Raw genomic sequence first — 13721 nt, forward strand, 5'->3', positions numbered from 1 at the left:
GCACGGCAGCCATCTCTCTCTCTCTGTGTGCATAACGCTGGAACATTTGATATGTAACATTTACTGAAGCGCGTGCCTGCCTGTTTTCTTTTATTAACTGATGTCCTAGGACGTTCCATTCCCTACAGACTGAGGCTTTGTCATCAATGGCACCCTCTTCCGTATATAGTGCGTGGGCCCTAGTTAAAAGTAGTGCACTTATTTTAATAGGAAATAAGGTGCCATTTGGGATGCAGTGCAAAGTGCATTGTAATTAAAAAGCTCTTCAGACTCTCTCTGTCGGATGAGGAAAACCCGGTCAGAGAAAATGACACAGTGAGAATGAATCAAAGACTTTATTAACAGCCGGGCAGGACGTGTCCTCCTTGGAATGTGACCAACTCTTCTTCCCATATTTTCATTTTCTCAACTCAGATGCACTCCTTGAATAGACGAGTCAATATGACATTTATTCTCCCATAAGATTGACTAGCGTGAGATGAGGTGCAGCCTCCAATCACTGAGAGGACCAGTTGAGCATATCAAGTGTAATTTGATTGTTCTTCTTAATAACAGGAGAGCTTCTAAACAATGGATACTAAGCATCCAAATCCTAACCCTTAATTACAGTGTCAATTGGTCTCTGTGTAGTTAGTATCTCTCTTTGTGAGTAACAAAATATTCCAAATGGCACCCTATTCCCTAGGGAGTGCACTACTGTTGACTCTCACTCACTCACTTACTCACTCACTCATTCACTCTACGTCTGTAATTTGATCATAATGAACTGGCTTGAGTATCCTTAGCCAGTTTCAGTATTATATACAGTATTGTGTGTTATCTAAATAACTGAAAGGCAACCATTCCTCCTTTAGTCAGATGTGTTTGGTGAAAGGAAGGCAGACAGTTTATCTGCTATGGCAATTTTTTCCCCCTATTTTTAAAATTGTGATTTATTCATGTTTCACTTTTCAATTTCCAGAGCTATTTTCATGTTGCTATCATCAGTCTGCGGGTGCTTGGTTGTTCTACAGTCGAACCCGTGTGATGTTGTCTTCTGTCTGCTCAGGGCCTAGCTAGCTGACAGCCCTAACTCTGGCGATGTTGTTGTGGAATGTTTTGTCATTTCAGTCTGTATTACCTGTCTTCTCTCTGGATTCTCAGAGAGCTGTGATAGCTTTGTCCATTTAACTCAGGATCTACATTTTGGAGTTTGACGTTTAGGGTTTGCTTTGCTTTACTGGGTTGTGGCCACCGGTTGTGGGCTGATCTAGGATCAGTTTAGCCTTTTAGATCATAATGAACACGATGGCATGTATAGGGGAAAGCTGATCCTAGATTAGCACTCCTGGGTTGCTTTATATCAATACGGGCTCTATTCTTACTCTTTTCTTACACCACTGGTATGGGTTTTATGTACTAGGCAAGTATCCTGCTGTAATCTATGTTTGATGCTGTGGACTGGAAATGATGTGTATAGAACTGATTCTCGGCTGGGTGAACAGTATTGTCTTGTAGTGTGCAGCGTGCTCTGTTCTGGGTGCGCTGTGCTGTGTTGGACTGGTTTGTTCTGGTTGTGGTTTGCTGATTGTCGTGGCCAGGGTCAGCTCTTTCTGTTGGTTTGCTTCTGTTTTAGCATACTCTGCAGGGAGCGCTCCTGCGATGCCAATTATATTGACTGGAGAAAGGAGGGGAGGAGAGGGTTAGAAGACTTAGTGAAAGGGAGAGAAAAGGGAGGCAGCGAAAAGAAGAAGGGGGGGGGAGATAATGAATGAGAGGAGAGACAATGAAAAGGGGAAAAAGAGAGAGGGAGGAACAGAGAAGGAGAGAAGGAGACCGTTGAGGGTGAGTGGATGAAAGGAGGGAAGACGAGAACAGAAAGCAGGGAGAGAGAGGGAAATTGGAGGAGAGAGATTCTGTCTGTGAGTGTAATGGTCTCATGCTGTCAGACTCTGGGGAATGCTCTCACTGCAGAGGAAAGAGAGGGAGTGAGACAGAGAGAGCAGCGAGAGCAGAGAAAGAGATAGACGACGGAGAGAGAGTGCGAAAGAAAGATGACTTCAGCCTTTTTCCCGAGGAAGCGACGGTTCAGCCCCCCTCCTTTCCTCTTAAGCAGTTGTGGTTCCCAATATAAAATGTGATTCTGTGGTGAGATGAATATGTGTGTGAATGAATGGGAGTGTGTCACAGTATCTACATGTGTACAGAGCAGCGGCTCTGTGTTTTTCATCCCAACTGGGTCACCAGATGGCACATGTAAAGTTAACCCTGTTATTCAGGCCGTAGCCATGATGTCGGTTAAGAACATGTGGACTGACACACTAATTAGGGACTCAGCCAAGGAGGAGGTTGTTCGCTAACGATGCAACGATGACCCACGTCCCGACCGAGACAGTTGCTTAGATTTGGCTTGAATGTGTATGATAAAAACACAGAAACTGAGAAAGACACTGTCCATATTCTATTGTTCTACTGTCCCTGTCCATTTCCATTGTTGTGCTGGGTGCCCCTGCTGTTACACCAATTGATCTCCACTCAGTTGATTGGCTTTGACAGACAGTGGGGAACATAAAGGTTGGGTTTGTTAGAGGTACATCTCTGTGAAACATGGAGGTCATTACACACACACACACACACACACACACACACACACACACACACACACACACACACACACACACACACACACACACACACACACACACACACACACACACACACACACACACACACACACACACACACACACATGGTTTATGTGAACATGGATTCACATACACACAGCTACATGTAGTCTGATAACAAACACAGACACACTCACCCATTGACGCGTACTCACACATTCCGATACACACATTCAGAGCCTTTTGGTCTCTCTGGTCGCTTTGTGTGTCACGTATCTGAATAGTCGGACCCAGGCAGCCTCCGAGGACTCCAGCCGGAGAACACCAACCTGCATTGTCACTGGAACATTAAAAACACAATTCAACAAACGTGTACAAAGCACATGACATGGCTTACGTGCAATGTACCTATTGTGTTTATTTGTGTAGAGCAGTAGTGTGTCCAAGAACATTGTCCTCTGGGGACATCACACTTTGTCCTATGCTACAAAGGCATCAGAAAAAGGCATTCTTTCAGTTTTTTTTTTTATACGAGTGCAGTAACTCATGGGCCATGGTAAGGCATTCTTCCTGCGGTCTCCTCCCTATAATCTGCATGCTAATGTTTGTGACGTGTTGCGCGTCTGTCTACGTGCGTCTATTCAAGCTGTAAATTAGGAGAATTCTCCTCAGAAATAAATACCTTAATTGCCTCCAGATATCTACTGTGTTACACATTCATTCGTAACACATGTTGCTATTCGTTGAACCATGTTAACGAGCAAACAACAGCGTGATTAAGCCTGCATATGTAACTCTTTATAGGATCTCTATGAATGTAACAATGATATTTTAACCATGCTGTTTTTGACCATGTAGATTCGGAAGTTACAGACTAGTCGAGCCGGACCCAGGTTATATTGTTGTCAATTGGTCTAAATGACAGGGAGGGGTCAAGCTTTAGGTCACCGTGGTTGCCCTGGTAACCCTGTTCTGGTTGGTTGCCTGGCAACAATTCCCTTTTGTTCCAAATGATTTTATTTGCAGCATATATTCCCCTTTACCCTTGCCTCTTCTGCTCACTTCTATCCATCATCCCCTCTCTCTGTCTTACTCCATCTCTCCCCTTCACTATATATATATACATGGTATTTTTCCCATCTCTCCTTCACTATGGATATAGGGTCTGTTTCTCTCTGTAGTCTGCATCTATCCTTCCTCAGACATCTATAGGGCCATCCCGCTTGTCCTTGGTGCATCCTCATACCAGTCGGATGTTTCTGAGAATACCAGGTATTTGAGGGTGTATGTTGTGTGTTGAACAGAGAGATAGATAAGAGACATAGGAATAGATAAGAGAGAGAGAGAACTATAGTTTTGTGATTGGGTCTTTTGAGGAGCCCTATAGACTTTGACTGATATAGTGATCTCATAACTCCGGCCCCACGGTAATTGACTTCTTATTTCTGTAAGTGGTTTATTGGCAGGAGCAGTAAGTATATTTGCCAAGGCATTAAGAACTCTCTCTCTCTCTCTCGTTTTCTCTCTTCCCCTCTCTCTCTTGCCTCCATAACGACCTCCTCTCCTATGTTTTGCCGCCTTTCTCACAGTTGGGCTAGTTGCTGGGTGGGGTGGCTTGGCACCATACAGCTTGAGACTCGGGGGTCTGGGCTGTGAGCTAATGATGTTTGACAAGCACAGAGAGGGCGAGGGGTGGCGGTGGGGGGGGTTACAGAAACAGCCAACCACAGGGGTTGGAGGATTGGAAAGGGCGGGATTGAGAGATATACAGAGAATCAGTGTGTTTGTGATAGGAGTCAAGGTGGGGCCCACAAACAGGACAGCAGTGTTTTCCAATCCTGGTCCTGGGGACCCCAAGGGGTGCATATTTTAGTTTTTTGCCCTTGTACCAACACGTAATTCAGTCCCCAGGATCAGGATTGGGGAAAACTGCAGTACAGGATTTTGGTCCAAACCAAATTGAATGAAAAACTCTAAAAGGGGCAATCTGTTCAATTTTGGTACATCCAAATAAATGATATATAGTCATTGAGTCTTGACGAATATAACTTCTTAATACCAGGGTCAAATAGGGTATCCAAATGGACTGACTTCAAAGACCATAATGTTTTATTTCAAACCCTAAATCTCTTTTATACAGTAAATCAACAAGTTGAATCAAGTCCATTTTATACTACAGATGGACCTTGTCTTGATTTGGGCTTTCTTTCAACTATTTGGTAGAAATTTAAAAAAGATGACAGAGCAGCAGAGAAATAAAGGGGAAGTATGGAAGGAATGGAAGAGTGAGCGGAAGGAGGAGAAAAAGGGTTGTAAAGGGTAGAGGGTGGACAGAAGGGCATATCGGCACCCAGGGGATGGGGGGAGGGGTGTGGACAGAGGAGGACAGCTGGACAGGGAGGGTAGAGAAGGGGGGCTGCTATTGTTTCTATATCCTGGATCAAATATGAAGAGGTTGTCACAGCCACACTGTTTAGCTGTATTTCCGACCCAAATCCTAGCATCAGCACAAGCATGACAGACAACTTTGTCATGGATGGTATCATTTAGACAGTAGCAGGTCTACTGTGTCTTATCATACTCTTCACTGTGCTCTGATCATTTACTGCATGAGGATTCGCCTTTGAGTGTTTTCCTTGTGGTGGATAATATTCCTAGAGAGATGAGGCGGAGGTGATACGGAAGGGAAGACAGAGAGGCAGACAGTCGGTTTAAAAACGGATGAGTGGGCTCGGGCTGGTCGAAAAGATTGGGAGGAAAGGTTGACAGAAGGGTGAAAGAGGACTGGAGGGAAAATATGAGAAGAGAAAGACAGATGGAGGAAGGTGAAAAAAGATGGAAAAGAGACAGATGGATGGAGAGAAGATGGGCGAAAATGAAAATGGAGAAATGAAAGGGATATTTTTCACTGTCTGGTCTTGGGACAGTGTTTATTAAGTCTCTCTTTTATATCTGAGCCTGAAGCCCTCTCGCCTCACCCCTTCTCTCTCTCTCTCTCTCTCTCGCTCTCTCTCCCTCCTTCCGTCTGCCTCTTTCTCTACCTCCTGGTTCTCACTTCGTTCACGCTGCGTTGAGAAAGTGTAAATTGTGTTTCTTTAAATACCCGTGTCTTCCTCAAACTCGCAGCTGTGTGGGTTTGTGGAGAGGAGAGAAGAGAGGAGAGCAACAGCATTTAACTCCTGTCTACCAAGGATAAATCTCTCTTCTTTCATGTCATTGCAACACTAACAGTAGTCAGTACAGCTCCTGGAGAGAGACAGGTTAGGTTTCTGTTCAGGAATACATGTATAAATATGCTGTATGTAGATACAGCTGTTCTATTCTTCAGCCATAGAAACAGCCATTGCGGTTGTCTTGATAACTGAGGCGACGGAACAGACAGCCTATTTACCAAAGCATTTATGCTGAGCAGAAGAAGATCTCACAATCAGCCACAATAATTAGAATTAGCCCTAGACGTAATTATTGACGACACTAATCCAGGGAGAGGGAGCCAAGCACTCCACCACAAACTCTGGCTGCATCTCAAGTGACACCTATTCCTTATGGGCCATGGTCAAAAGTATTGCACTACATAGGGACTAGGGTGCCATTTGGTATGCCAACTCAGGGTGCTTGTGAAACAGGCCGCAGGGCCCAACCTCAATGGCAGCCAGGGAGAGAGAACATAGTCTACTTGAGAGACAGAGAGACAGAGAGACAGAGAGAGAGAGAGCGAGAGAGAGAGAGAGAGAGAGAGAGGGAGAGGCAGACAGATAGAGACAGCGAGCATTGGACACTTTATGGAACACAAAGCCTCCACTATTTCCTCCTGGAATGTCCAAGGTCTGAGGTCATCTGCCTTTGGCCTAAAGAGCAGGAACCTGGACTTCACCAAATAAATGTTACATGGTATAGAGGAGATGGACCCACTGGTTGCCCTCTAGGTTACAGAGAGCTGGTAGTCCCATCCACCAAACTACCAGGAGTAAAACAGGGAAGGGACTAAGGGGGTATGCTAATTTGGTAGATAGAAGACCTAACTCACTCTATTAAATTAATCAAAACAGGAACATTTTACATTTGGCTAGAAATTCAAAAGGAAATGATCTCAACAGGGAAAAATGTCCTCCTGTGTGCTTCCTACAGCACATTTGTAAAGTATTCAGATCCGTTCATTTTCTCCACATTTTGTTACGTTGCAGCCCTTTTCTAAAATGGATTCAATGAATGTTTTTCCTCATCACTCTACACACAATACCCCTTATTGACAAAGCAAAAACAGGTTTTTATAAATGTTTGCAAATGTCTAAAATAAAAACCGGAAATTTTACATTTTTACATTTTACATTTCCATAAGCAGACCTGAGACTCGAAATTGAGCTACCAGACAGGATCGTGTCGAGGCACAGATCTGGGGAAGAAAACATTTCTGCAGTATTGAAGGTCCCCAAGAACACAAGATTCTCTGGTCTGATGAAATCAAGATTTAACTCTTTGGGCTGAATGCCAAGCATCACCTCTGCAGGAAACCTGGCACCATCCCTACGGTGAAGCATGTTGGGGGCAGCATCATGCTGTGGGGATGTTTTTTAGCGGCAGGGACTGGGAAACTAGTCAGGATGGAGGGAAAGATGAACGGAGCAACTGTTCATGAAAACCTGCTCCAGAGCGCTCAGGACCTCAGACTGGGGTGAAGGTTCTCCTTCCAACAGGACAATGACCCTAAGCACACAGCCAAGACAACGCAGCTAGAGCCCGGACTTGAACCCAATTGAACATCTCTGGAGAGACCTGAAAATAGCTGTGCATCGACGCTCCTCATCCAACCTGACAGAGCTTGAGGATCAGCAGAGAAGAATGGGAGATAGTCCCCAAATACAGGTGTGCCAAGCTTGTAGTGTCATACCCAAGAAGACTCGAGGCTGTAATCGCTGCCAAAGTTGCTTCAAAAAAGGGTGTGAATAATTATGTAAATGTGATATTTCAGTTTTTACATTGTAATAAATTTGCAAAATTTTCAAAAAAAACAGTTTTTGCTTTGTAATTATGGGGTATTGTGTGTAGATTGATGAGTGGGGAAAAACTATTTAATTTAATCCAAACTATTTACTCAATCATGAGGCATCAAAGCCAAAGGAGCTGAATAATATTAAGAAATTCATAGATGGAACGAAAGTAGTGTGGGAAGCTACTAGAAACAATTAGGCAACAACAAATTCAATCCCTTTAGACAACTTCCTGGACAAAATGTTTCACTGTAATAGGGAAGTTGTAAACATGGCAGTAGAAAACCTATATAGTATATTTAACCTCTCAGCTTCCGTATCAAATCTAAACATGTCTAGCAGACAACCTAAGAAAATTGACAACAATGACAAATGGTATGATGAAGAATGCATAAACCTAAGAAAGAAAATGAGAAACCTACCCAGCCAAAAACATAGAGACCCAGAGCACCTGAGCCGTCGACACCTTCACTATGGTGAATGACTAAAACGATACAGAAATACACTACGGAAAAAGAAGGAACAGCACATCAGAAATCAGCTCAATATAATTGAAGAATCCATAGAATCTAACCACTTCTGGGAAAATTGTAACACACTAAACAAATAACAACACGAAGAGTTAATCTATCCAAAAGGGAGATGTATGGATAAACCCCTTCTCCAATCTTTGTGTCCCTTTAACAAAGAACAAACAGCAAAAACATATGCATGATGAAATACAAATCTTATAATCAACAATTATTAAAGACTACCTGAACTCACTGGATTCTCCAATTACATTGAATGAACTACAGGACAAAATACAAACACTCCAACCCAAAAAGGCCTGTGGTGTAGATGGTATCCTAAATTAAATGATAAAATATACATACCACAAATTCAAAATGGCTATACAAAAACTCTTAAACATCATCCTCAGCTCTGGCATCTTCCCCAATATTTGGAACCAAGGACTGATCACCCCAATCCACAAAAGTGGAGACAAATTGTACCCCAATAACTACCATGGGATATGGGGTCAACAACAACCTTGGGAACATCCTCTGCATTATCATTAACAGCAGACTCACACAGTAAAACAATGTACTGAGCAAATGTCAAATTGGATTTTTACAAAATTACCGTACGACAGACTACGTATTCACCCTGCACACCGTAATTAACAAACAAACAAACCAAAACAAAGTCTTATTTCCCAAAATTTGGCTTGAGGGTCTGCTATACAAATTGATGGAAAGTGTTGTTGGGGGAAAAACATACAACATTATAACATTTGTACACAAACACCAAGTGTGCGGTTAAAATTGGCAAAAAAACACACATTTCTTTCCACGGGCCGTGGGGTGAGACAGAGATGCAGCTTAAGCACCACCCTCTTCAACATATATATCAACGAATTGGCGAGGGCACTAGGACAGTCTGCAGCACCTGGCCTCACCCTACTAGAATATGAAGTCAAATGTCTACTGTTTGTTGATGACCTGGTGTTTCTGTCCCCAACAAAGGAGGGCCTACAGCAGCACCTAGATCTTCTGCACAGATTCTGTTAGGCCTGGGCACTGACAGTAAATCTCAGTAAGACAAAAAATAACTGTGTTTCAAAAAAGGTCCAGGTGCCAAGACCACAAATACAAATTCCATCTAGACATCGTTTCCCTAGAGCACACAAAAAAATGATACATACCTCGGCCTAAACATCAGCGCCACAGGTAAATGCCACAAAGCTGTGAACGATCTGAGAGGCAAGGCCAGAAGAGCCTTCTATGCCATCAAAAGGAACATAAAATTTGACATCCCAATTAGGATCTGGCTAAAAATACTCAAATCAGTTATAAAACCCATTGCCCTTTATGGTTTTGAGGTCAGGAGTCTGTTCACCAACCAAGAATTCACAAAATGGGACAAACACCAAATTGAGACTGCATGCAGAATTCTGCAAAAAATATCCTGTGTACGACGTAAAACCCCAAATAATGCAAGATCACCTACAGAGAGATGAACGTGGAGAAGAGTCCCCTAAGAAAGCTGGTCCTGGGGATCTATTCATAAACACAAACAGACCCCACAGAGCCCCAGGACGGCAGCACCCCAGAACGGCAGCACAATTAAACCCAACCAAATCATGAGAAAACAATAAGATAATTACTTGACACATTGGAAATAATTACATTTTGCCCTAAACAGAGTGAACACAGTGGCAGAATACCTGACCACTGTGACTGACCTAAAGTTAAGGAAAGCTTTGTAGAGAGAGAGAGAGAGAGAGAAAGAGAGAGAGAGAGAGAGAGAGAGAGAGAGAGAGACAGAGAGAGAGAGAGAGAGAGAGAGAGAGAGAGAGAGAGAGAGAGAGAGAGAGAGAGAGAGAGAGAGAGAGAGAGAGAGAGGGAGACTACTCTCCACAAATGTTTAAAGCCTTGGATTGATGTAGGCATGGGATAGACTACAGGGAATTGTTCGACAGCAATACTAAAGGAATTCTTAAAAGTGTGTAATGTTGTTTCGGTGTCGTATCATTTTTGGTTTTTGGCAGTTAGTTTTAGTTAGGTTGTGGTGCCAATGTTCTTCCTGCCACATCCTGCATGCATTTCCTCTTTCATGTCCCGGTCGGAGTTCCGCAACGGAACACTTAGAACACACAGATGTGAAGGAAAAAATGTATATCGCCGCTGGTGCAAGGATGTGATACCGCTACACTACACGGTGAATTTAAAACTGTCTACCACTGACAATTTTTGTTCCAATTAGACTATTTATAAATGCCATATTTACATAGGTGAGCAGCTTGCTTTGAGGCATGTCTGGTACTATATATGGGATGTGTTCCAAATGGCACCCTACACTACCACACTACTGCCATTCAGGATGCAGAACATACAGTACCAGTCAAAAAAAGGTTTTTCTTTATTTTTATTATTTTCTACGCTGTAGAATAATAGTTAAGACATCAAAACTATGAAATAACACACATGGAGTCATGTAGTAACCAAAAAAGTGTTAAACATTCTTCAAAGTAGCCACCATTTGAATTGATGACAGCTTTGCACACTCTTGGTACTCTCTCAACCAGCTTCATGAGGTAGTCACCTGGAATGCATTTAAATTAACAGGTGTGCCTTGTTAAAGTTAATTTGTGGAATTTATTTTCTTCTTAATGTGTTTGAGCCAATCAGTTGTGTTGTGACTAGGTAGGGGTGGTATATAGAAGATATCCCTGTTTGGTAAAAGTCCATATATTGGCAATAACAGTTCAAATAGCAAAGCAGGTCAGGGATTCAATCCTGCAACCTTTCAGTTACTGGCCCAACACTCTAACCACTAGGTTACATGCCGCCCCAGATTTCAAGTCACAGAGTTCAAGTAACAGACACATCTCAACATCAACTGTTCAGAGGATACTGAGTGAATTAGGCATTCATGGTTGGTTGAATTGCTGCAAAGAAACCACCACTAAAGGACACCAATAATAAGAGGAGACTTTCTAGGGAAAGAAGCACGAGGATTGGACATTAGCACGTTGGGAATCTTTCCTTTGAATCCAAATTTGACATTTTTGGTTCCAACCACTGTGTCTTTGTGAGACGCAGAGTAGTTGAATGGATGATCTCCCAATGTGTGGTTCCCACTGTGAAGCATGGAGGAGGAGGTGTGATGGTGTGGAGGTGCTTTGCTGGTGACACTGTTTGCTCTTAGTGGGACTATTGTTTTTTTTTTTCAACAGGTCAATGACCCAAAACACACCTCCAGGCTGTGTAAGGGCTATTTGACCAAGGAGGGGGATGGAGTGCAGATGACCTGGCCTCCACAATCACCCGACCTCAACCCAATTCAAATAAAAAAAATCAAATCAAATTTTATTTGTCATATGGTTAGCAGATGTTAATGCGAGTGTAGCGAAATGCTTGTGCTTCTAGTTCCGACAATGCGGTAATAACCAACGAGTAATCTAACCTAACAATTCCACAACTGCTACCGTATACACACAACTGTAAAGGGATAAAGAATATGTACATAAAGATATATGAATGAGTGATGGTACAGAACGGCATAGGTAAGATAGCTAAGATGGTATCGAGTACAGTATATACATATGAGATGGGTAATGTAGGGTATGTAAACATAAAAGTGGCATAGTTTAAAGTGGCTAGTGATACATGTATTACATAAAAATGGCAAGATGCAGTAGATGTATAGAGTACAGTACAAACATATGAGATGAGTAATGTAGGGTATGTAAACATTATATAAAGTGGCATTGTTTAAAGTGGCTAGTGATACATTTTTGTGGCTAGTGATACATTCCATTATTAAAGTGGCTGGAGTTGAGTCAGTATGTTGGCAGCAGCCACTCAATGTTAGTGGTGGCTGTTTAACAGTCTGATGGCCTTGAGATATAAGCTGTTTTTCAGTCTCTTGGTCCCTGCTTTGATGCACCTGTACTGACCTCGCCTTCTGGATGATAGCGGGGTGAACAGGCAGTGGCTCGGGTGGTTGTTGTCCTTGATGATCTTTATGACCTTCCTGTGACATCGGGTGGTGTAGGTGTTCTGGAGGGCAGGTAGTTGAGATGTTTTGGGATGAGTTGGACTGCAGAGTGAAGGAAAAGTATCCAACAAGTGCTCAGCGTACGTGGGAACCTGTTCAAAACTGTTGGAAAAGCATTCCAGGTGAAGCGGGTTGAGAGAATGCCAAGAGTGTGCAAAGCTGTCATCAATGCAAAGGGTGGCTACTTAGAACAATCTAAAATATATTTTCATTTGTTTAACACTTTTTTGGTTACTACATGATTCCATATGTGTTATTTCATATGTGAGATGATGTCTTCACTAGTATTCTACAATGTAGGAAATAGTACAAATAAAGAAATACCCTTGAATGAGTAAGTGTTTTTGACTGGTGGTATACATTTTTGGTCTAGTTAAGCCTTTTCTGTGATGAATGACTCCTGTTTGTTGATGTTCCTGGACATAAAATAGCCCTTAAAGAGGGTGAACACTTGGTTAGACAAGGCATCAACGGCACAACGCATCAACGATATTATAATAACTTATTATAAGTAGATACGTTTTCCAGTTCCATTTCAGTGTATTCACGTAATCACATACAGTATATTAGCAAAGGTTACTGTCGTGTACGGGATGAGTCCTAAAATGGCACAATATTCCCTACATATTCCCCAAAGTAAGTGCACTATATAGGGTATAGGGTGTCATTTTGCAAGTTCAAGTTCAGTTACGGTTTTTACAATCACAATTCTGTGTCGAACCCCATAATTATTGCTGGTCACATTCATTCTCACATCCTGACCCTCATTTCCATAATATTTGTCTCATTTGAGTTTGTTCAACCCTGAAATAAATATGCATGCCTAAAAATGACACCGCTTAAACACTGTGGGGTCACACAGTAACATTAACACTGTGTAGCATCTCTCCATTGTCACTTTGACCTTTTCATTTCTCTCTCTCTCTCTCTCTCTCTCTCTCTCTCTCTTTCTTTCTTTCTTCATTGGCTGCATCCCGAACCAAATGGCAACCTATTCCCTATATGGGGCCCTGGTCAAAAGTAGTGCACTATATGGGGAGGCAGGTAGCCTAGTGGTTAGAGTGTTGGGCCAGTAACCAAAAGGTTGCTAGATCGAATCCCTGAGCTGACAAGATAAAAATCTGTCGTTCTGCCCCTGAACAAGGCAGTTAACCCACTGTTCCTAGGCCGTCATTGTAAGTAAGAAATTGTTCCAAACTGACTTGCCTATTTAAATAAAGGTTAAATAAAAAATATATATTGGGAACTAGCCAGTTAATGTTCTGGCTGGTTATAGACTCATCAGTCTTACATAGATACTCCCATGGCTGTTTTCCCTCTCTAACAGTCCAGGATATGTTTGCGTCCAAAATGGAACGCTATTCACTGCACTATATAGGGAATAGGGTGCCATTTGGGGGACACACACCTGTCCAGAACTCTTACAGACAGTACCTGAAATTACCATCTCCATCTGACCTCCTTTTCCCCTCTCCTCTCTGTGTTGCCTAGACGATGACCCCATGCAGCCGGTGACCCAGGACGAGACGGTGTCGGTGGGCGGCACGGTGACCCTGACCTGCCGGGTGACAGAGAGCGACAACTC

At 42.7% G+C, this 13721-nt stretch overlaps 1 protein-coding gene across 3 annotated transcripts in view; it reads left to right on the plus strand.

Annotated features, from left to right (window-relative positions):
* The window catches only part of LOC139376371 (cell adhesion molecule 3-like), a 79658-nt gene that overhangs the window by 28936 nt on the left and 37001 nt on the right, over positions 1-13721 (plus strand). For all 3 annotated transcript variants that reach the window (XM_071118880.1, XM_071118881.1, XM_071118882.1), the window contains exon 3: positions 13628-13721. This exon is cut by the window's right edge and continues 56 nt beyond it. In XM_071118880.1, coding sequence (XP_070974981.1) covers positions 13628-13721 — 94 coding nt within the window. The remainder of the gene's footprint in view (positions 1-13627) is intronic.

This window comes from Oncorhynchus clarkii, chromosome 20 (genome assembly GCF_045791955.1).
Source record: "Oncorhynchus clarkii lewisi isolate Uvic-CL-2024 chromosome 20, UVic_Ocla_1.0, whole genome shotgun sequence".
Classification (NCBI taxonomy): domain Eukaryota; kingdom Metazoa; phylum Chordata; class Actinopteri; order Salmoniformes; family Salmonidae; genus Oncorhynchus; species Oncorhynchus clarkii.